Source organism: Oreochromis aureus, linkage group 20, assembly GCF_013358895.1.
Source record: "Oreochromis aureus strain Israel breed Guangdong linkage group 20, ZZ_aureus, whole genome shotgun sequence".
NCBI classification, from domain to species: Eukaryota; Metazoa; Chordata; class Actinopteri; order Cichliformes; family Cichlidae; genus Oreochromis; species Oreochromis aureus.
This window is the reverse complement of record NC_052961.1, coordinates 35,531,627-35,555,512: the sequence shown is the minus strand read 5'-3', so window position 1 is coordinate 35,555,512 and position 23,886 is coordinate 35,531,627. Positions and strand designations below refer to the sequence as shown.

Here is a 23,886-nt window from a genome sequence, read left to right as displayed (position 1 = left end):
CTTCAGCTACAGCTGCATATTCCCTAAATAATTACAAGGCATGGTGCCATTATGATGGGGAGATGAGGTCCTCTAATTTGATCACACAGTTCTGGAAATCTTATAAATAAAAAAAAAGAAAAAAGAAAGAAAGAAGAAGCTAATTTCAAATGTGTTGACAGAAACAAGTCTCAGAAAGTTGTGACGGGGGTGTGTAGCACTCGTCCTGGTGAGGAGACCGAGCGGTATGATGTTGCGTTTATGTGAACTTGCTTACACAGCTATCGCGCGGCTCCAGCCGTGCTGCTGTCAGCCCAGCGTGCGCGCTCTCACCGATCTTCCCCTCAGGTTTGTACAGAAATACAGGAGGCAAGATGAGACAGTCATTCTCCACCCGCCTCCCGTCACCGTCAACGTCGCCTCCCCATGCGAGCCACCACCCTGCCCCACAGGGCGACAAAAGGCAAAAGTAAGTGGTATTAAACAAAACAGTTGGAGGAACATTTTGCATCTAATTTGATTAACTGGCAGCCGGTCGGTAACATGCCTGTTTGTTTTTGTTTTTTTAAATGGGAATATGATCGCTTTGACTGGATGGGCAAGATGGTCAATAGCTGGAATGAAGTAATCTTCATTACTTACATACACAAGATCACCCCTGAAAAATGCAGAAGTGAGAACCACCACTGATCTGACTTTTCTCTCCTTTTACACCACTAATAAAAAATATCTGGAAAAAAAGCGCATGATATATTAAAGGCCACACATTATATATATGTGTGTATATATATATATATATATATTCATTGAATTTATGCATTGTTGTCTTATAGGGTTCACATGATTTGCGCTTATGTACGTTTCAGTGTTTAGATGGCAAAGTTGCAGCACTTCACGTGACCCGCTGTCCACTTCCTTATCTGATCATGTGATTAACAGAGCTAGCGAACGGAGCAGCCGGACAGACTATTCACTATTTCTGCTTAAGGTAATGGCAGCTTTATTAGTCCTTTTCTCAATATGAACGCATTGAGATGGCCACCAAAGGCACCGTCAGTCCTTTTGACATGGCTGCCAGCACGGAAATTGTTTTCTGTTGTTTTTGCAACTCAGGGAGAAAAGAAATTAGAAATCCTGGGTGGAATTAATAGTTTTTAAACCAAACGGTATACCTTGCTAGTATAGTTAATATTGCTACTTTAAATTTAAGATGACATTGTTATTGTCGGCTATTGCGGCATAAAGTTATCTCTCTAATAGTCTTTGGTCATCTAATAATAAGTAGGTGGGGTTATTATGAGAAAACTAAAGCCCCCCTGGAGAGAGGTTAAATTCAAAAACCTCACAAATGTATGTGATATAAACTATGGTAATAAGTTATTGTTCATATCAGACAAAGGAATGCTCTAATTTACACAAAAATACAAACCAATTTCAACAAAAAAAGTCCCTCTTTACACACAATTTTTAATGTGTAATTTTACAAATATGATCATTTTTACTTTCAAAAAGCTTCCCCTGAGTGTTAATGTCTACAGATATTTGACATGAACTGATGTCACATGTGTAAGGTTTCGCGACACTTTTTGGCTGTGGACTATGTTTTCGATGTTTACCTTCAGCTAGATTAACAAATTTACATCATGATAAAAAATGTTTGTGTTAAAAATATTTTTCAGACTCACCTATTCTTAATGGATGAATCTGCTGCATTTATTTTTTAAGAACCAAGCTTGATTTTCCGATGTTTTGGATCCAAATAAACAGATTTGACCAATCTGATCACTGCATTTGGCAACAAGCGTGCTCATAGCTCAAATCGGGCACCCTCAGGGCGCTCAGCTGCCTCTTCTGGCGACTGGGGCAGATGTTGAGACCTGGCTGTCCTCACCCTGGAAGCAGGTATGATTGCAGGTACTGGCCAAACACCAGCCACCCTCAACCAAGGAGCAGGCTGGGTCTAGGCTGCCCTGGAGCACCTCAAGAACAGGAGTGGGTTCAGGGACTGGTCTGACCCCCACCCGAGGAATGGGTACGGGTGCAAGAACAGACTGTCCACCCAGACCCTGGGAGCAGGAATGGGTATAAAGTTAGGCACAGGCTCTGGGGTAGCCCCACATGGGGTAGTGTAACCAAGAGACCTGAGAGAGACAGGCAGAGGAACACTGCAAACAGTCTTAGAAGTTGCTGGCTGCCCGTGGCATCCAATTCCAAAAGAGTTCACAGAAACATAAAAAGGCTCTGAGAAGGCAGACCAAGGAGCTGAGGCAACAGATCCTGGGAAACTGGCTCATAAACATAATTATCCCTCGTTCTGGTAAAATCACTTTGACTCTGCTAACGCAGCTTTTGGTGCGCTCGACCATGGCTGCTGCTCTATCAGTGCAGACACTCGTGCAGTTTTCCCACTTAAGTTCTGCTTCTTCAAGATATTCAGTTGTAACCTGAAAAATTTCCTGTCCTGTTGTTTTTTTCTGGCAGTACCTTGCAAAATACAAAGTTTTCTCTGATGGAGTCTCCATCCATAAAACACACACTGGCTAAGAGTTGGGAATGTCCACTAATATCCGTAGACCCATGAAGATGCACTGCAAACTATCCACTTTCAGTGTCTGCAGACGTGTCATCGGTATGTCTCGTAATTGTGTTATGTTGCGTCCCCTGGCTAGTCTAGGGGGTTTGAAGGGACTAACATAAAGGTAAATAGTGAAGGTAAATTTAAAAGGTTTATTTCATGCTAGCGTTGAAATTCTGGTTCAGACTGAGGGTTAACTTCAGGGAGAGCCAAGGCCAACTTAACAAACAGAACATCCCTGATATGAAAATAAAAGAAACTTACCTAACTCCAAAGAAAACAAAATATACAACCTATAACCATAACCTACCTTACAACACATAAACAGGAGAAAACAGGGCGTCAAAACAAAGGGCAGCTCTCCCCTACAGGCAGTCTGAACATGAAAACACAAAAGGCACATACAAGTCAAGAGGCATACAAGCCTGCACAGAAATGGCAATCAAAATGGCCAGAGGGCCCAGAAACAAAGCTCCACAGGCCTTAAGTAGTGCTCTGCTGATTGACAATTAGCTTGATTCTGTGAGCAGCATCCAATCAGGACAGAGGTGGAGCCTAGACAAAACATAAGAGTTAGTTGAAAGAAGAAAACCAACATCCTCCTGGGGGATGTAACACCCCCACCCAGAAAAACAAACGTCTAAGTTTGTCAACTATAACATCCTTGAAAGGGCATCTGCCACAATGTTGTCACATCCTCTCTTATGCTTTATTTCAATGTTTTGTGAAATTGAAGCCCACTTCATCAGTCGTTGATTGTTGTTATACATACGGGAGAGGAACACGAGAGGATTGTGATCAGTGAAGACCTCCACAGGTTGTGAAGTAGATCCCACTTACACGTCAAAATGTTGAAGAGCCAGAAGCATGGCCAGAGTCTCTTTTTCAACTGTTGAGTACCGTCTTTGATGAGCATTAAACTTCTTGCCGATGAAGCAGACAGGATGACTCACTCTTTGTCCATCATCTTGAAGAAGAACAGCTCCAGCCCCCACCTCACTGGCATCCACTTCAAGCTTGAATGGTTTAGAAATGTCTGGAGCAACAAGAACAGGTGAACTCGACAGGAGACCTTTTGCACATTCAAAAGCATGTTGGCACTCAGGACTCCAAATGAATGGTACCTTTGGGCTGCACAGGTTTGTCAGTGGTGTTACAACTTCGGAAAAATTCCTACAAAAACACCTGTAGTAATCAACCATCCCCAAAAATCTGCGCAGCTCATGGCGTGTTGTTGGCACAGGAATGTTGAGGATGGCACTGATAGGATGAACCTTGCCCTGCCCAACTTCCTTTCCAAGGTAGGTCACTGTAGCCTTACCAAACTTGCATTTAGCCAAGTTGAGGGTCAAGGAAGCGTCAGCTAAACACTCGAACGCAGTGGCTAAAGTGGCGACATGCTCTGACCAGTTGGAAGAATAGATGACCACATCATCAAGATAAACATTACAGTTTGCCACACCAGATAATACAGTTGACATTAACCTCTGGAAGGTAGCAGGAGCGTTTCTCATTCCAAATGCCATTACTGTATATTGTAAAAAGTGATCAGGTGTTACGAAAGCTGAGATTTCTGATGCTCTTTTTGCCAGTAACCTTTAAGAGGGTCAAGTTTACTCACAGATCTGACGCTGTTGATAAAGTCCTCAATGCAGGGCAGTGGGAAGAAAGCAGGCACTGTTACTGCAATTACTTTGCGAAAATCTGTGCAAAAGCGAGGTGTTCCATCTGATTTTGGCGTAACCAGGCACAGGGAGCTCCATGACTATAGCTTGGTATAGCCAATCCATGCTCCAGAAGATAGTCAACTTCCTTGTTTATCATTTCTCTTTTTGCCATATTCACACGGTAAGCATGCTGCTTAATAGGCACTACATTCCCAACATCAGTGTCGTGCTCTATTACAGTAGTACGGGAAGGCATGTCCCCAAAGAGTTTTAAATGAATGTTGACAAGCCTTTCAATGTCTAACTGTTGCTCATGGGTCAAGTGAGAAAGGTATGTAGACAACTGTGACAGTACCTCAGAGTTAAGCATTCTGGCACTCTGGTAGCTGGCATCACAAAGTTTGAGCCCATCTTCATCTAAACTCGACCTCAGTCCTGAGGAAGAGCTTAACAAGAGAGTTTCTGGAGATGAAATTTGCTTTGACGGAGATGCCAAAGACTTATCTGTGGGACCACAGAGAAGATCAGCTCTAGAATGAAAAGATTTGAGCATATTGAGATGGCACAAGCGTGTTTTACACTTCCTGTCTGGTGTTTTAATCACATAGTCAGTGTCATTTACTCTCTTATCCACGTGGTATGGTCCACAGAGGCAGGCAGACAGTGCAGAGCTAGCAGTTGGTAGAAGAACCAAAACCTTGTCACCTGGATTGAAAGATCGAGGAACGGCTTTCTTATCATACCAACTCTTCATCTTCTCTTGAGTAGAGGAGAGGGTTTCTGCAGCTGCCAACTGGGCCTTATGGAGGCGCTCTCTGAACTGTGAAATATAATCCAGAACATTAGTTTTCACAACGTGGTCTGTTGACAAGAACTGTTCTTTCAGCAACTTCCCCGAACAGAATGACCAAACACTAGTTCATTTGGGCTAAACCCAAGGGATTCTTGCTTCGCGTATGGCAAACACCATCAGGGGTACTCCCTCATCCCACTCTTTTCCAGTATCCAAGCAGTATTTCTGCAACATTGCCTTGAACGTCTGGTGCCAGCGCTCTAATGCTCCTTGAAACTCAGGATGGTATGCACTTGACACAACATGCTTAATCCCAAGAGACTGCATGACCTCCTTGAAAAGTTAAGACAGAAAGTTAGTTCCTTGGTCTGTCTGGATTAGGTCCAGACTTCTGCTCTACCAGAAGGCTGGACTACTACTTTTGGTCTACTTTTGGTAAGAATCCTTCTTATTTCCTGTTTCAGAAAGAGAAGTAAAGCATTTAGTCAGTGAGGGATCAGACTTCTGAGCAGCAATAAGGCTTTCACATGTGACCGGCAAGTCCAACTGTGAGTGATGGAGATCCTTCCACTTCTCAGTAGTATTTTTTTAAGGCCACTTTTAAGATCAGTCAGGGTTTGCAAATCATCTGTAGCCAGAGCCTGAGCCAACGAAGAGTCTGCCAAATCAATCTCTGCAGCTTTACATCGTGTTTGAGCCCTGATGAGAACACAAGCAGGAAAAACATGTTGCTAGGTCATTGCTCTTCAAGTTTGATTTTGGATCATCTGTTACTTCAGGAACAGGTTGCACTTTTCCACCAGCAATGTCATTTCCCAAAATGAACTGCACCCCTTTTATGGGTAGTGAGGGGCGTACTGCCACAGAGAAGATGCCATTAACCAACTTTGACTTGATGTGTACATAATGCAAAGGAACTTCAACATAGCCCATTTCAACTCCCTGGATCAGAATGCTACCATGACAAGAGGAATGGTCACCCAAGGGTAATACATCAGATAAAATCACAGATTGGGACCCTCCCGTATCTCTGAGTTTTCGAATGGTTTTGCCATCTAAGAGGAAGGGTTTGAAGCAGGGATCAATTCCTTCACTTTGTTCCCCTCTCTCAGCAGCTTGATTCTGTGAACGGCATCCAATCAGGACAAAGGAGGTGGAGCCTAGACAAAACATAAGGAGTTAGTTAAAAGAAGAAAACCAACATCCTCCTGGGGGACGTAACATGTTATTTGAGAGTGGGATTTTGGCTATTTCTGGCTAACATCCTCTGAGCATCTAATTCACGATGGCTTTGCAGGCAGGTAGTATTAATGTCTCTGCTACGGTGTGTGGTTTTTTGGATTTGGCTCTAAGTTCAGTTACTAAGCAGCTAGCTTTGAGAGCTCTTTCAGACACCTTTGTGTTTTTATCATTGAAGTTACCTGTTTCTCAGCATGTTCACGCACGTGAACAATCTGTGTTCCTGTTTTGAATTGAGGGATGTTTAGTGTGTCGATGGTGTTTAAGCTTGCTTGGGACCATGACAGTGTTTGAGAGCTTTTCTTCACACACCAAACATAATGGAGTCGGTGCAGTCAGATCTCCAGTGAAAGTCAATCCAAACCAAAGACAGCTTTGGCTGTATTGCCTCAAGCTCACTGTTTTTGCTTTCTTTTGACCACCACTTGTACTAGACTCTTCTGGATTAGAATTTTGTCCCGGGCCCAGTTCGGAGTCTGTAATTTTTCTTTTCAAATATTTATCCATCTTTGTTGTATGTCTTGCAACTGCCACCTACCGTGTGCATCACTATCTCTGTTGTCTTAACTTAACAAGGTCATATTGTGCTACCCACTGCCACCTACTGATGTGAAAGAGTAATTAATCTACCAGTCACTGCACTGAAAGCACAGATGCCCAACAATGAGTTTATTATTTGCAGTAATTATTCAATTATAATTTTTGGACCATTTAATTGAAATTAAATAATTTCCCACTGCACACCTGCTGATCTCTCACGGCACACCCAGTGGTTTTCAACATCTGGTCTAGACAATAATCAAGTGCACCCAAAGGAACTTTGTGTTAGTGGTGATACGCTCAGTACGCACAGTTGGTATTTCTAATGGAGTGGTTACAAAAGTAATGCAGTTTCTTTTGATTGAGTAATGCAGTAATGAACCTCTAGGTGTTAGTTCTTATGTCTGGTTAAGTAGCATGATGGTAAGTGGACTGGTTCTTGTATAGCACTTTTCTACTCTGAGCAATCAAAGCACTTTACACAACTTGCCTCAGTCACACAAGCACTTTCTGTGGTTTTTCTATACAAGTGCTTACTATCTAACATCCACACACATTCATACTCCAAGGATATTTGATGTGCAGACAGAAGCAGCCAGGCATTAAATCACCAACCCTCTGATTAGTAGATGGGCTGAGCTACATCCACCCCTGATGTTATGTTGGTAAGATTATGTCTGAGCATTAGTTTAATAGCAGCGACCACCCTCCAAACCGTTTCCAGTCAGGTTGGTTCAAGCGAAAAGAATTCAGTTTGGAGAACAGAGTTACCTGCAAAAGCGTGAATCTGGTGTAGTGGTTGCTAAGCAGACAGTTTCACTTGCATGATGGCACATGACAGTGGCAGTGAATACTTGGACCAGTGCTTGTGATTATGTTTTCTTCTTCTGCAAAACCTTTGACATAAATATCATTCCTTACAAAGAATATTAACTTTCTTTACATTTTTTACTTAAATGTGTGGAAGCGGTAACAAATTCTTTTCAAAAGATCACTGAGCAGTAAACCCTACGACAGAATCATGTTTGTTTTTTATGGGTGAATATTCTGTATTTGTTTCCAGCTTTGTCTCTTACATACAGAGATTTCTCTGGATTGTCTGTGTAACAAAGATGATGACTTCCTCTAACATTTTTTTCAAAAATGTTATTTCAAGTTTCTTGAACGGTTGGTCCATGGAGTCTTTCACAACAGTCTTGAGCCCTTCCCCATTTTTGTTCCAAGTCAGCCTCTCAGTGGTGCACTTTTTAGACCCAGTCATGTACTAAATAATCAGATTTATTTAGGGTTTTCCACCTCTTTGTTTTTAAATTGCACCACTTTTATAAGCTTGTGTTGCCCTTGTTTCACTTTTCAGTTATCCCACCTAAAAGGTATTCATAATTTAAAAAAATGTCAGTTACAGTCAGTTTTTAAATAATATTTTTGCAAATTTAAATACAGACATATTTGCATAATTTTACAGTTTCAGTACCATCTTTACACATGTTAAACATATAACTATAAACCAAGAATCCATTTATTTTTTCCACAAACTAATGTTAACGTTTGTTTTGAACAGGAACAATGTCAGTGGTGATGCTTGAGAAGTGTCGAGAGAACATTCAAAAACAGTTGGACAACGTAGTGGACTTCTGGCTCAAATATTCTCATGACAGAGTACATGGGTAATGCCTTTACACTGGAATATGTTTGTACTGCATATATTGTCCAAATCCTTGTAATGAGTTCTAATGCTTTCTATTTCAGAGGCTTCTTCACGTGTATTGGAAGGGATGGGAATATCTATGATGAGCTGAAGTATGTCTGGCTGCAGGGTAGACAGGTGAACCTCGACAGTGACAGTGACTGTAATAATCTGCTGTGACATTAGGTTGTTCAGTGTGAAGATTTTGCTATATATGTGTCTCACAGGTGTGGATGTATTGTCGCTTGTACCGAACCATGGATCGCTTCCACAAGCCTGAAATCCTCGAAGCAGCAGTGGCCGGTGAGTGTGAATGCAATGCTTGACTGTACAGTTCTGTATCATGAGCATTATTTTTTTTCTCAGAAGTGACAGCGTCCAGTCGCTGTTACCCAGAGCAGCACATAATAAAGGTTTCTTGCATTTTTTAAAATATGCATTTACTGTGTATTTATATTTGGGTCACAAACGATAAATGTTAATCATTGACTTGACTGACGTGAAAGGTCTCATATCTTAATCAATTTCTTTCTGCTTTTATGAGTTTTTTTTAAAACATTTTAACGTATAAAGTATGACCTGTGATTAGTGGATGTTGCTTCTAACTGCTTCTGCTGAAACACCAAGGCCTCTGTTGAACAAAGGGGGCGTGTCCAAACTGCATCTGAGGATCATCATGAGCTTGCAGGGAGATTGTAAGCACATATAAAAGGCAAAAAATATCCGCAGAACATAATTTCCCTCAGGGATCAATAAAGTATTCTGATTCTGATTCTGATTCATTTTGACATGATAGCCCCCAATAATAGCATATGTCTTCTCAAATCAATTTAGAGAAGATATCTATATAAAGGGCAGCACGGTGGTGTGGTGGTTAGCACTGTTGCCTCACAGCAAGGTCCTGAGTTTGACTCCACCACCTTGCTAGGCCCTTTCTGTGCAGAGATTGCACACTGGCTACCCACTCACCAGCTCTGTAGCCTTCAAGGGAGAGCTCACAGCTCCATCCGCTTTCCTTGCTGCACATATCCTTTAGGTCACTTGCTGGGCCTCCCAAGAAATTCCTGTAAATCTCTGTAAAATCTTAGGCTGAGTTTACTGCTGCTGAGCCAGCCAACCCTGAATCTGAGTTTTACATTGCTGAAGAATCTCAATCAGAAATTGAATTTTAGAGGCTGTTGCACCACCTAGGACCTCACCGAAGACTGTGTGATCGATGAGGGCCTCCCGAGAAACTGAGCATCTGCTCATGGCTGCTAACATCCTTTGTACTTGGACTGGCCAGCTTCATGCCTGCAGTGTGGTCTGAGGTAGTAGCTTGTGGAGTTCCAGTTGCCAGGAGAGACTACACAGCCTGCGGTGCCCCAGTCTTCAGCCTCAGTTGAGGGCCTTGCACAGACCCAGCATCCAGTGTTAGCTATGGGTCCTGCACAGCCTCACCCAGCCTTCAAAGTGGTTTGTGAGCTTTGCATAGCCTAAGCTTTATGAGCATCCTGCATATCCTGAGAATCCTGAGCTTCCTGCATCTTCTTAGAGTCCTGAGATTTTAGTGAACCCCAAGTCTAGTCCCCCCAAACATTCTAGGCTGCCACGGATCCCCAACACTTCAAAATCTCCAGTGCATGAGGGTCTCCGTCTTCACTGGTGGTCACTTGCTGGTCCTCCTGAGGAGATCCATCTCCTCCATCGTCACTAGCCCCCAGACAAAAAACCAGCGGTGTCCTGTCACCTACGTCTCTCCCAGCCTTCAGAGAATTTCCTTCATTACTGGCCTCCAGAGGGTTTCCATGGCCTTTGTTGTTGACATTCAGCAAAGTCACCTGCAGTATACCATGGCCTTTGTCACTGGCCTCCAGCAAAGGCACCAGAGGTACTCTGTCCTCTCTGTCACCACCTGCCTCCAAAAGGTTTTCTTCACCTCAATTGCTGCTGACCTCCAGCCAAGCCTCCTGAGGTGCTTCTCCATTGTCACTGGCTGCCTCCTTGGGTACCAGAGTGATTTCATCACTGGTCTTTTGGCCATTCAATATAGTTCAGTTCAGTGCAGTTCACTTTGATTTATAAAGTACAAAATCACAGCAACAACAATGCCTCAAGATGCTTAATATTGTAAGGTAAAGACCCTACAATAATACAGAGAAACCCCAATGGATAACCCCTTATGAGGATGCAATTCCCTTCTAACAGGAAGAAACCCCTAGCAGAACCGGGCTCAGCGAGGGGCAGCCTTCTGCCATGACCGGTTGGGGGTGAAGGGAGGAAGACAAGGCAAAAGACATGTGGTGGAAGAGAGCCAGAGATGAGTAATAACTCCTAACTAAATGCAGAGGGCTGTATAAACAGATGGTGAATAATAAGAGGTGAGAGAAGGAGAAATGCCCAGTGCATCATGGGAATCCCCCAGCAGCCCAACTCTATTGCAGTATAAGTAAGGGTGGATTCAGCCCTAACTATAAGCTTTGTCAAAAAGGAACGTTTTAAGCCTAATCTTAAAGCTGAAGGCTCTGCCTCCCATTCTACTTTTAAATATCCTGGGAACCACAAGTAGCCTAGCAGTGTGAGAGCGAAGTGCTCTATTTGGGGTGATACGAAACCATGAGGCTGTAGATCTGTCTGAGTGGTATTGTTTTTTTTTTTTATCTTTCTTTCTTTTGCTGCTTGTTCTGGGATAAAGCTTTCATTTCTTTATGCAAGTTAGTGATGTTGCCACAGTAGAAAATTTCAAAGAAAAAACCTGTAAATAAATTGTCATATTATTCCAGAATTATGTTCCACAACGTAAAATGGCAAAGAATATCTCATCATCTACAATTCATTGTCAACAGAAAAGTCAGCAAATGTTGAGAAATCTCTGTTCCCAAGTGAGAAGACTGCAAATCTGAGTTAAATGCCTGTGATATTTGGACCCTCAGGTGGCACTGCATTAAAACTAGGCATGATTCTTTCACGGAAATCACTGCATAGGATTGGGAATACCTCCTGATTAAAGTTAAAGATTAAACTTTAAAGCTCTATTACACAAAGAGGAAGCTACCTTCCTTTCTTGGCCAAAGATTACTTGAAATGGACTGAGGAAAAGTGGAAAACTGTTCATTTCAGATCAACTGAAATTCTTTTTGGAAAGCACATCCTCTGACCTGATGAGGTGAGAGACCATCTGGCTTGTTATTGTCACCATTTACAAGATAAGGACTCGAATGCTGACTCAGGAGAAAAGTTGTTTAATGAGTTGTAAAAATCCATAAAACTAAATACAAAGTCTAAAGCACAAAGCAACAGAAAATACTCAGGGGCACAGAGAGAATCACAAAGGGCTAGAACACTGACTATTTTGACTAGAGGAGTCAAAATAGAAACTAGAATTAAAGAATATGAAACAAGCTCAACACGCTTTATGAAATTCTACAAGAAAATACACAGATCCCATGGATCATGACAGTATAGTGTAGCAGATGTATGATGATGCAACTGTTTAGGACTTTGTGAATAGACAAAATTAAACTGATTCAGCACACTAGCATGAGCATAAGTGCACTACAGGTATGTTGGTAAATAAAGGTATGTTACACATATATTGTGTGACAGGCAGAAATTTCTCTGTGACTCTACTGATCGTGTGCTTAGAGCTTGTTCCTGCACTGCCATGATTAGTGCCTCTGTGCTGTGTTTCAGTCCAAATTTGTCAAGCCATTGGTAGTATATTGGTATCAGCCAATTCTTCTGCCGGTGGTACATGCCTTACAGGGGTCTGTCTTTCCGTGATGGTTTCTCTTTTTGCTCCTCTTCTTTCTTGGATTTCAGCTGTCTGAGATATTCACTAAGCACATGGTCAGTTGTGGCCATCTTTGTGATATACTCTTGGATCTTTGCTGTTTCAGTCTGAATAGCAGGCTCAGGGTGCTGGACTTGGGGTAAAACCTTCCGTGCATGGTAAGGAGTTTTCTTGTCTTGATGTCAGTGTCTTCTGTCTCCTCCCTTGGCCAGCTGATGATCCCAAAAGGGTATCTGATGACCGTTACTGCATAGTTGTTGATAGCCCAGATCTTGTTCTTCCTGTTCAGCTGACTCCTCAGAACACCTTACTCTCTGCATGTATTTGGTGGTTGTGGCTTTCCTAGCGGCTTCTTCATGGGTCCCATTTGCCTGTGGGATTCCAAGGTAGCTATCTTCGATGTCTGCAGTGTTGCCTTCTGGTAGCACAATCCCCTCAGTTCTAACTACCTTTCCTCTCTTTGTTACCATCCAACTACACATTTCCAGTCCGAATGACATTGTGATGTCCTTGCTCTAGATCCTTATGGTGTGAATTAGTGAATTGATATTCATTCCTGACATATACCTTGATGTCATCTATGAGGGAATTAGGTATTTTCTGTTCTGCAGGTTTGCCCTCTAGTGGTGTTAATCTGTTGCCATTCATGCCTTTGCTACTTGATAAACAGCAACATGTGTGCATTATTTTTTTTTTGTGAAAGAGTGATATGTTTTGTGATTTAAATCTAATTTTAATGGGTACATAACCATAGCAGAGGTTGTGTGATATTTTTTTTGGTGTTTTATTTGGGGAGTCATTAAGGAGATAAATATTGTGTTCCTATTTTGTGAATGTGACTTTACTATTGTGTTTGTTATATTTTATATTGATGCAACATTTTTATTGGTTTTATTTCTGGTTTTGTCAACAGTTTCACTCTTTATCCTTATTAAACCATCGAACTCAACACATCGACCTGTTCCTTGGATTTTGATTAGTACACTCTACTAATCAAAATCCTTAGCTGACTGTATAGCTGAGTCTACGTTCATGAGGACAACACCTAGTGAGGACAGAGCATCATCCATGTAGAGAAGATGGCTAATGTTTGCTTCATTCTGTAGTTGGTATCTGTAGCCAGTCTTATGATATTATCAATGATCTCAGTGAGATCAATATTATGGTATTGATCTCACTGAGGGGTTTCAGGCGTGTGCAGAACAGCAGTGGGGACAGAGCATCTCCATGGTAAATCCCGCACTTGATTGTGACTCATGCTATTGGCTTGAAGTTGGCCTCTAGTGTTGTTCTCCACATCCCCATTAAATACCTTTATCTTGTATGTTTGTAGGCATTGCAGGATCCGTGTGTGCATCATTAAGTCATAGACTTTCTTGTACTCAATCCAGGCGTTGTACAGGTTAGGCAGTCTGGTCTAACGGTCTTGAGTAACTGCTCTATCTACCAGTAGCTGGTGTTTTGCCCCTCTAGTGTTTCTACCTGCCTCCCAGTGAGTGGGGTGCAGTCTCTGTAGTCTCTGCAGAAGGAGAAGCATTGTTAGATGATGGTGGCCGCTGCTCAGGATTGGGATCATCTGACTTCCTGCCACCAGCTGTGGCTGCCCCACCAGCTTCCTCAGCCGTCAGATGATCCTCAGCCAAGCAACCTCGAAGCTCGCTGGCCGATGACAGTGGACCCAATCTACTGTTCCCACTGGGAGCCCCTCTATAGACTACTCTAATGTCAGCATGTTCAGTAGCCGCATTTCCCCTTCTGTTGGGTCAAGCTGAAGCCACAAGAGTGCCACGTGGAGCCTCTGGGATTGGTGCATGCCATTCCCTTGGCCTAGAGCTGGGCGATATAAGATTTTTTCATATCACGATATGTTTTTTTCATTTCAGGCGATAACGATATATATCACGATATAAGCCAAATAACTATATTTGTAAGATTTAAATGTGCCGTTGCTCACAAGTAAAATGTGAAATAATTAGCAGCTTGTTTTAATTAAAATATTTATTTCCCATAATAAGTTCAACAGGGTAGATGTACTTAAGGAACATGAGACTTCAGTTTCAGATAAAGGCAAATATTGTAAACTACACAAAAGGCAGCCGCTAAAGCGTTTAAGTTTCAAAATAGAACAAACAAAACAGACTAAATTGTCAATTCCACTTAGAAACAAAATTTTAATTCTAAAAATAAATCTTAGGTCGTTTTACAGAAGAACAGACAAAATTGACTAACTTTTGTCAATATCAAATAAACTGAGAACTAAAAGGAAATTCTCAGGCTACGTCCACATGCACACGGGTATTTTTGAAAACGGAGATTTTCCGTTTGCTTTTAAAAATAATCCCGCCCACACGTAAACGCAGAAATGAAGGAAAACGCTGCTAGGAACATGCCAAAGCAACAGGTGGCGATATATTCCTAACCGTGTAGAAATGTTGGCCAATCAGAAGTCTAGAAGCCTCGGTAGGAAATAGTAAACAAAGATGGGGCATAGAAACAGAACCGAGTCGTATGTGTGGAGGGACAGTAACTATGTGTGTATATGTAAGCATTTAAACACTGCAGAGAGTACAATTAACAGCAACAGTATTGTAGAAATTCATTTCACTGAAACAATAACGTGGCGCACAGTGTGACGTCAAAAAGGCGCACACCTTTGACGCTGCGTTTTTCCGTTTTCTCGCCCACACGTAAATGCAAAAACGGAGTTTTCGAAAATATCCACCCTGGCAGGCGTTTTTAGAAATCTCCGTTTTCAGTGACTGAAAACGCCGTTTACGTGTGGGACGAAAGGTGCAAACGCATAGAAAAATCTGCGTTTTCAAAAATACCCGGTACGTGTGGACGTAGCATCAATCTCTCCTTGTTGTATAGCTTAGCTTTTCAAACAGTTTTAACAGTTACTTTAGTCTGACAAAAGCCGAATGACGAATTAGCGCTTTCAGTCAGAGATTGAGCATGCACCGCTTTATTGTATTTCCAGACTTGCTTTCGGCACAATTTACAGTGCGCTACTCTGTTTTTTGTCAGACTTGAAATAGCCGAAATACCTTCACACTACGGAACTTCTGTGGCCCTTCTGTTCGACAAGCTCTCCAGCATTGGAACCATCATCTGTTTTTTCTTCGGTAACCTTCGCTCATGCTCTCGGTTGATTTTTCTCTAGTCGGCAAACTCATTTCCTTCATTACCCGGGCAGCCCGGCTGCAAAAACAAATACACATGTGCGCCTTGGCGCTTGTGCTGTACGTAACAAGTCATGTGACGTGACGCTGCGGCTGTGATTGGTTCGGCTCTGCGCTACTTAATTTGGATTGGCTGTTCTTTTTTTTTTTTTTTTAAGAGGACAAGAGAGATGAGGTCTATCGCAATAGTTTAATTTTTCTATCGAGAAAAAGTTATTTCGCAATACATATCGTTATCGTTTTATCGCCCAGCTCTACCTTGGCCCCATCCAGCATTCCCGCAACCGACGGCGGTGATGTCAGGTGAGATCCCAGTCGGTTCAGGATAACTCGCCGGACGTTGGGAAAGCAGCTTCTCACCACTAAAAAACTAAGCGCTGCCCTTTGATTCTCCCCTTTTAGAAGAGAGGCAGCAGCCACAGCAACCATCCTTCCTCAGGCCACTGGCACACCTCCACTGTGGCCTGAAAAACTTCCAAGGAGCCCTGGAAGTCCTCCCCTCTTCCATCTGGTGGGGCGTCACTACTGGTGCCTGGGGGACCACGGCAGCATTCGCGAGGAGCCAGCCCGTGGAATCAGACATTAGAGTGCTCTTGTCTGGTGCTTGGACTGGTCCTGCAGATTGTCTAACCGATGGTGATGCGCCACCACCTGCTCCCAGCTTCTGGTGGCACGTAGTCACCAAAACAGCCATCAATTGGGCTAACACCTCCGGTGGCTGAATGGTCCATGAATCATATAGCTGATTTTCTGCACAATTTCACTCTTCTTCTGAGTCTGAGAACTGATGATCTGAAATCGTAATGAATGATTCTTTTATATTTTTTCTCCAACAGTGAACAGCTTCCTGTGGGTTCATACCAATGTTCTGTTGTTCTGTCTGCATCTTAGGAGGAGCATTCTTGAGAAAGTTTGCTCGTGTGTCCAATAGCAGTGGTCAGTGGAAATGTGCCTTCTGCCTGACGAGAGATGGTAAAGCGCTCAAAGTTCAGAGAACCATATTCAGTGAGTGTTTCTACATCATGGCTATGGATGAACTGAGCAAGGTAACCGGTGACAAGGATATGCAGGTATATGTAACTCTTGGTGCAATTTTCTTTAGTTGTACCATATGTTTACCCCCTCTCTTTGTTATCTTATGTTAAGCCTATTGACATTTCTGTCTGAGTTCCTAGTTATTATCGATCAGTGCAGTAGAAAGAAACAACATTTTTTTTTAAATTACACTACTATATGGCATTTTTCACAGGTGTCTATACTTGTGTTAAAGAAACACAAGTAAAAGTTGAAGTCAAAAGGTACAGGCTCTGAAACATAAGCTAAACAGTACCTCCTTGAAGGACAATTCTGCTACCAGATATTTTTATGCAAAGTGAACTGAACCTTGTCCTATGTTATTGTAATAATAAAACAATATTAGTACACGAGAATATAAATGTTATTCAAATCTAAATTCAACTTCTAATGGATGTAATTAGTTTTACTTAGTGGAAGAGAATTTTCCAAAACAACTGTTTTCTGTTGCCTACATTATAGAGGGTGACATTAACTCCACATCTAAACAGGAAAACCAGTGCAGTCAGGGGTTAAAGTGGGATTCAGCAGACGGAGGAATCCTAAAATCAGTTGTAGTAGCTCAGTTTGGGAAAAAAAAATCATAACTCACAATCATTTTGTTTTTGAGCTCCGGTAGTTTCTTTGTGTGATCAGCTGACCTGATGCTCTTTGTCAGAATTTTACAGAATTGAATTCAGCAGACTGTAAGCAGATGTTTCATGCACTATCTTTGCTCTTTATACCAGACTATATACAGCTGTTGTAAAGGTGGAATTTATTGAATTAGTTAAGGGGAAATGAACAGACTTTTCGGCGGTATAAGATTTAATGCCAACAAACATTGTTACAACAAAGAAATAATCTGCCAAACACTAATTTCTTTGTTATTGTTAAGTTTAGTTTTCTTCTGACCTTCCTGTTCATTCTGATTGGCACAAACCATGCCCACCTCAGAAGCAGGGCGTTTGAGTTTGGGTTTGGGTTATAACTGTTACCATTTCTGCAACGTTACCTCGTCACCCCTCGTATGTGTTTCAGCTGGAAGCTGAGCAGATGATGGAACAGCTGATTTACTGGGTTCAGGTAGACCCTTCAGGCCTGGGCCGGCCCCAACTTCCTGGGGAGGTTCCCATCAACAGTTTGTCAGTTCCCATGATGCTCATGTGCCTGGTGCAACAGATAACCGAAGGCCGTGGGCAGGAAGTGTCTCAGAAGTACAAGGAGCTGGGAATCTGGTGTGTACAGCAGATCCTACAGCACATCCAGGTTTGGACGCAGACAACACTCTGCTGCTTTTTCTCTCACATTTGTAGATTTTATCAAATACCTTCTATTCATAAATACAGTTATTTTTTCTTCTCATCTTCCGCATCTGTTCGTGCAGAGAGCTGGCACAGCTATCTTAGAGAACGTGTCAGTGGATGGATCTGAGCTGCCGGGTTGCCAGGGCCGACTGCAGAATCCAGGTAAACGCTCCACAGCCTGCTGACCCAGATGGCTGTGAGCAAAGTCCGTCTCTGTGGAACAATATATTGCACTCTTTTCCTCTCCTTAGTTGCTCACTTCATCATTTTTCATGTTTCTTTGTCCTTCCCACTAATAACTGGTGCTGACTCAGGCCATGCCTTGGAAGCAGGCTGGTTCTTGATGCTGTATGGTGCACAGTGGGGGGACAAGGAAATCCAGAGAACTGCCATCAGAAACTTTGTGGAGCTCCCTTATCAGTATGGCTGGGATAAAGAACACGGTGGCCTCTTCTACTTCCTGGATGTGGATGGTCACTGCCCCACACAGGTTAACCTGTCATCTCTACACATGATTATGTTTTTATTAGACACAAAATTCTGTTTCATTTTGCATTCAATAGTAGTTTGCATTTATCACTTTATGATCAGCCATGTTGCTTCTGTGTCTGAGCAGCTAGAGTGGAGCATGAAGCTGTGGTGGCCACACTGTGAGGCTCTCATCGCGTTCCTCATGGCCTACAATCACACCAGGAAGCCTGAGCTGCTGGAGATATTCTCAGAAGTTTACCAGTACACTTTTAGCCATGTGAGTTGACACTGCACTGGCCACACGGCATAGCGAGAGTACTGTACTGTTGACATTAAATATTTAGAGTATTTAAACATTTTGAGAAATGAGTTATTTCCTATCAGTATGAAATATCGACGACTACCTGATGTTACAGAGATTAGTGTAAAGACTGGAAGCAGGCAGGAGACAGCAGCTTCCTCTTTTTACCTTTAAGGCTCTCCGATTTTTATGTTGAGTACAGTTTTAACGGAACAAAACCAAAAACACACAAAAAGCCAGAGTCCAAATGAAACAGTAAACAGTCTGGGTGGTTGGGCTGACCTAAATGGAGGAGATGTAGCAGTTCAGGCTGTGGAACAAGACAGAGAGTTATTTTTTTCTGGCTCAGGGTGAGCATGAGGAAGTCTTTTTTACTCACCCTTGAGGTAGTTGCAAAGACCTGGGGTTTGGTTGATCTCAGCAGGGCTGCAGGCTTAGATGAAGATCAGGGTCAGGCGGAGGCCCTACACAGGCTTGGTAGCAGCCTCTGATAGTAGTGAAGAGTGCCACCGATTGGAGCTTCCTTCTCATAAAGGGGCAGAAGTGGTACAAGTGTTGGCAGGCTCCTCTTCTGCTTCAGCCCACAATTCTGCCAGCATGGAGGTAAGTGAGATGAAGGGGGGCTGTGGTGGTAAAGAGGAGATTAGCTGCTGCGACAACGTTTAATGACTGACCTATTCGGTGTTTCTTCTTTTCATGCCTGCACCTTCGATGTTTTCGCTTTTTGGGTCTTCCTGTTTGAGTTGTCTTTGTCTTTGTTATAGTTACTTCTGTTTTATTTTGCTGGCAGGTTTCTCGTGTGACTTTTTGTTTGAACTTTTTTGGCCGTTCTCCGCCCTTTAGTATTATCTTGATTTAGTTCATCTGTGTCTTATCTTTTTCCCTGGTGTGAGTTTAGTTTGCACGTTCTCCCTCAGTCATTGTCAGGCTGCCATCTTTTTGACATTCAGTTTCTGTTCCCTCCCGTTTTTCCTGCTAAGTTCTTGCTTTTGCTTAGTTCTCGTTGCTTGTGGTTTTGCTAGTATGTTAAGTTTGTCCTTATCTTGAGCCTGGATCACATTTGATACTTTGAAGCAAAATGTCCAATATTCAGAAGTAGGTTTATTAATGTTACAGTGTGGAAAATCTCATGAGTAGATGTCAGTAGATTGCAGTAAAACGATAAATTCTCTTTTCTTACCCCTCCATATTCACGTGCATCATCTTAGCTATGGAGGCCACTGTAAGACAATAAACTCTGGCTACTGTAGTGAATGTAGGCTGTCAGTCCACTGTTAACCTTACCTGGTGTCCATGTCTATTTACTCTGGAGGAAGCTATAAAATTTGTATTGGAGAAGACTGATCTGAGTCAGTGTGAAGCTCACTTCTGTCCAATATTAGCAATAGTGAGGTGAGTGTATTGAGGATCTCCTCAACTTTTCTGTTGGTAAGCACTGCTCACTGAGGTTAGTGAAACTTTCTTTGTGACCACATAATTTCCTCTGGGATTAATAAAGCATTCTGATTCTGATTCTGCAGATCGAACTTGGAGACTTGGTCAGTGAATAAACTTTCATACGATGTTAGAGTGTAATCAAATCAGGAGGAAAGTGGGATTTTAGCACACTCATGCCTCACATTAGCTTATAACCTGCTATTGTTTTGCCAACTACCAGGAAACAGAAGGGTTGCATGTCTAATCTGCTGACAGTAAGTAACACTGACAGTATCCGGAACACATAAGCACATTCCTGCATGTTTTTCTGTGTTAGAGCGCTGACTTCAGTTCAGGAGATGAGGTTTGAGGTGAGGAGGAAGAGGATGACATTTATCCAGATGCCGGTCATGTTGTGGCTTCTCTTTGTGTTTTCACTTTGGTGAAGGGGAAAAAGACAGCAAATGGTAGCACGGCAGTTCATCACACACAGACTTTCCCACCAGTAGCCCTGCACTTACTGGTGGGCAGGCCCTTTTGGCGGTATGGGGTATAAAGACAATCTTTAGCTGAAAGTAGGCTCGTCCTGAGAAGCTAACTGGTCCTTCACTTATTCGCCTCTTGAGCTGCCAAGGTCCGAAACACTAACAAAGTGTGTTACTCTCCTACTACCCTGCATCTTCATTCTTTAAGTGGGGATCAAAAATTTTCTGAAATTCTTCCAAATTGTCTGTGTGGTGAGGTTGGTGGTGCAGCTGCAAGGGAGGAGTGGAGCAGTGGGTTCAGGGCATGGTGGTAGGAAGGCAGGGTTTCGCAGCTGGTGAGCATGATCATGCCTTCCCTATTTCAGTAGCAGCCGGGCCGGAAAGGAGAGAGGACTGGCTGCAAAAAGTAACAATCGCTGAACCAGTGTGAGCAAATAAAGAAACCTGAAAGTGAGATTTCTGAGCTGTGTCGGGTCTTTTAGGGTTACAGTTAGTGAATGGATATGTCTTTATAGTCTTTGACAAGAAGAAGTCTTCTGCTTAGATAAAGGCCATACCTCAGAGGAGTTCAGTAAGGTTGAAGAGTTTCAAGGCATCATCCAAAAAAGAGCGAGGTAAGTATGTGAAGACCAGGGAGCACTGGAGCAGAACTCTACATCACTGACCCAACTCTCCCATGAATGGTTCCAGAGACAGGAGGTGCCATCATGGAACACCACTGTAATGGATGAAATTCATTCAGGGAATAAGCAAGGGATCCTGAGTCATTACCACTCAAGGTACGATGACAGTCAGGCAGCAGCTGAACGCTGGATTCGGTCCTTAAGTAAGGCAGGTGATGAAATGAGGAAGAGCAGGCATGAAGAATGGAGAAACTGGAGCCCAACACCCCCAAGCACAGCCTAGGTGGGCGGAGCTTAACCTCCTTGAAACAGAGTGTTAGAAAATACAGAAAAGACTATGATGGGGTTATTTTGATGTTGTAGATGGAGAGATTTATATTTATAAAAACTGTATAAATGAAGATCATGAGTTGTTTTAAAATGACAAAAAAGAATTTATGTTTATAATAATTCAGTTTGCGTTTGTTTTGTCTTTTTCTAAATTGCAGCCTTTAGGATTATTGTTTGTTAATTTGACTTCAGTCACTGAAATCCTCACAAAAGCCAGGAGTTACACAGGGTCTGTTTCACCAGCAGGAAAAGAAAATGTGATTGGACATGAGCAGAAAGTCATCTGATAACCACTTCATTTTACTTTAAAGGCTATCTGTGTACTCCTGTTTATTTAAAACGACAATCCTGAAGTTCTGTTTTCCACTGAGGGAAACAGTGGACAAAGTATCAAAGTAGCTCATCTTTCAATACTGTAGCTTCACCACAGCAGACACAAGTCACATTATTATGGAGTCTAGTGTAAGTGCAGTCTGATTCTCTGCACACTGAACTTCTCTTTTCCTTGGTCCTTAAAAAACTGTCCCTCACATCTTTCTCTGACTTTGATGGAAAATGCCATGAAGTAAATGTGAAGGGCAATTTATAAAGGACAGTCATGATTGGAGTTTCATGATTAGAGTCGACCAGATTACAATTAGTAATTGACCTCGGATCGCCTTAATTTAAGCGACGTGTGGAGAACAGGTTGGTGATCGTGTGTGTTTTGTGTGTTTTATGTTCTGTTTACAGTTCGGCACATAATAAGAGTGAGACCTTTTCATTCTGCCACCCTGCTTTTATTCCCAGTGTGACAGGTCCTTATCAGACCAGCATGTATGGAAGGCTTATTAGGAAATATAAGAAAAGGTATATTGTTTGTAAATTAGTAAAAAAAAAAAAAAAGCACCATCTACAGTCTTGTTGTGGAGCCAAATTTAAAAAAAATTATTCAAGGATGATTAAGGTCTCCAGCTACTCAAAGTTTTATTTTTAAAATCAATTTTAATTTGACTCCAATATGTTGTTTTCCCTACTTTCAGTTTTTATGCAACACTAAACTAACCATAGCCCAGCTTAAATAGTGCTGAACTATGACCTTTCAAGTAAAAAACGCTCATTTGAGCTCTTTGACCATTGTTGATGACTTGAAAGTGACATGACCTTTGGAGAATGTAACACTGGGTGATTGTGTGTGTTTCTGTTTCCAGTTTCCCGATGCTGAGAATGGTGAGTGGTTTGGCTATTTGACACAAGAAGGGAAAGTAGCACTGGATTTTAAAGGCGGTCCCTTTAAAGGTAAGAACATAGTTAAGATGTAGCAACAGCAGGAAATTCTGAAATGAGGGAAAAAAATGATAGGATATTGATAACTCTCTATTGTCATTGCTAGGGATGGGTATCGAAAACCGGTTCTTGTTGAGAACCGGTTCCCACTGTTTCAATTCCTTGGAATCGTTTGCCGTTTTTGCAAACGATTCCCTTATCGATTCCAGTCGCCCCAAATGACGTCACCACGTTGCGGAGCGTCGGAGCGTACCTGGCAGGAAACACGGCGCCTAAGCGGCTCAAACGCTTTAAAGTTTGTTTATACTTTACGAGAATGGATGACAACAGGGCAACTTGCAATACTTGCAAAGTAGATATTTCATTAAGGGAGGAAACACTACGAATATGCAAAAGCATTTGCTCACAAAACACGCGATGAACTTAAATGAATGTCTTTAATTCCGCTCCGGACTCGTGAATCTCAACCCAGCAGCAGCAGCAGCGGTAACGTTTGCACGTCCTCTCCCGTTAATGCGGCAGGTAAATAATCAACTAACAGTGCATATTATGTTAGCGCGATCTGCCTTATTACAGAACCTGCCATTACTGTGCATTTAGGTGACCATGATGAGACAGACAGACAGACTCTGGCTGGCGCTCGCTGGCAGTTGTCGCTGCAGTCTACCGGTAGCGTCTCTTTTCAGGCCCGAATGTCACTGAGCAGTGACTAGTTTGTGGTCAAAACCTTGCAGCCATTTGCCACAGCAGATGGTAAGTGAATGTGTTTAATTGTAGGCAGGGACATTACTGGATATCTTGTGTAATTGCTACAGAATAATTTATGTTATACTTTGTTATTGCTACAGAAGAATATTTATTTTATTATTTTACATTTACATTTTTCCCCGGGGACCCTGTGACACCCCATTGAAGAGCCGTAGGCTGGATCTCTTAAGATCCCACTGTTGGGTTTGTAAGGCCATGTTACTCCTAAATTTCTATCTTGTTGAAAGAGAAGATATAAAACAGTTCTAAGCTAATCGACCTTAGTGTTCTCCTTTTTAAAAACAAGAATCGATAAGAGAATCGGTAAAGAATCGAATTGTTAAACAGAATCGAAAATGGAATCGGAATCGTTAAAATCTTATCAATACCCATCCCTAGTCATTGCACAGTCATACATAGTACAATAGTACAATGAAATTGGAAAACTGTCCC

The 23,886-nt window shown here is 42.3% G+C and overlaps 1 protein-coding gene across 2 annotated transcripts in view; it reads left to right on the top strand.

The window, feature by feature from the left end:
- The first annotated feature begins 317 nt into the window (after window positions 1-317).
- LOC116326139 (renin binding protein) overlaps window positions 318-23,886 on the top strand; it is a 35,147-nt gene continuing 11,578 nt past the window's right edge. The window contains exons 1-10 of one of the 2 annotated variants that reach the window (XM_039604309.1): window positions 318-448; window positions 8,355-8,460; window positions 8,543-8,618; window positions 8,708-8,783; window positions 16,326-16,504; window positions 17,529-17,756; window positions 17,875-17,956; window positions 18,109-18,284; window positions 18,411-18,542; window positions 22,611-22,698. In XM_039604309.1, the coding sequence (XP_039460243.1) occupies window positions 406-448; window positions 8,355-8,460; window positions 8,543-8,618; window positions 8,708-8,783; window positions 16,326-16,504; window positions 17,529-17,756; window positions 17,875-17,956; window positions 18,109-18,284; window positions 18,411-18,542; window positions 22,611-22,698 (1,186 nt within the window). In that variant the 5' untranslated portion in view covers window positions 318-405. Of the gene's footprint in view, window positions 449-845; window positions 968-8,354; window positions 8,461-8,542; window positions 8,619-8,707; window positions 8,784-16,325; window positions 16,505-17,528; window positions 17,757-17,874; window positions 17,957-18,108; window positions 18,285-18,410; window positions 18,543-22,610; window positions 22,699-23,886 lie in introns of those variants that run through there. The other variant, XM_031747279.2, reaches the window with a different exon arrangement.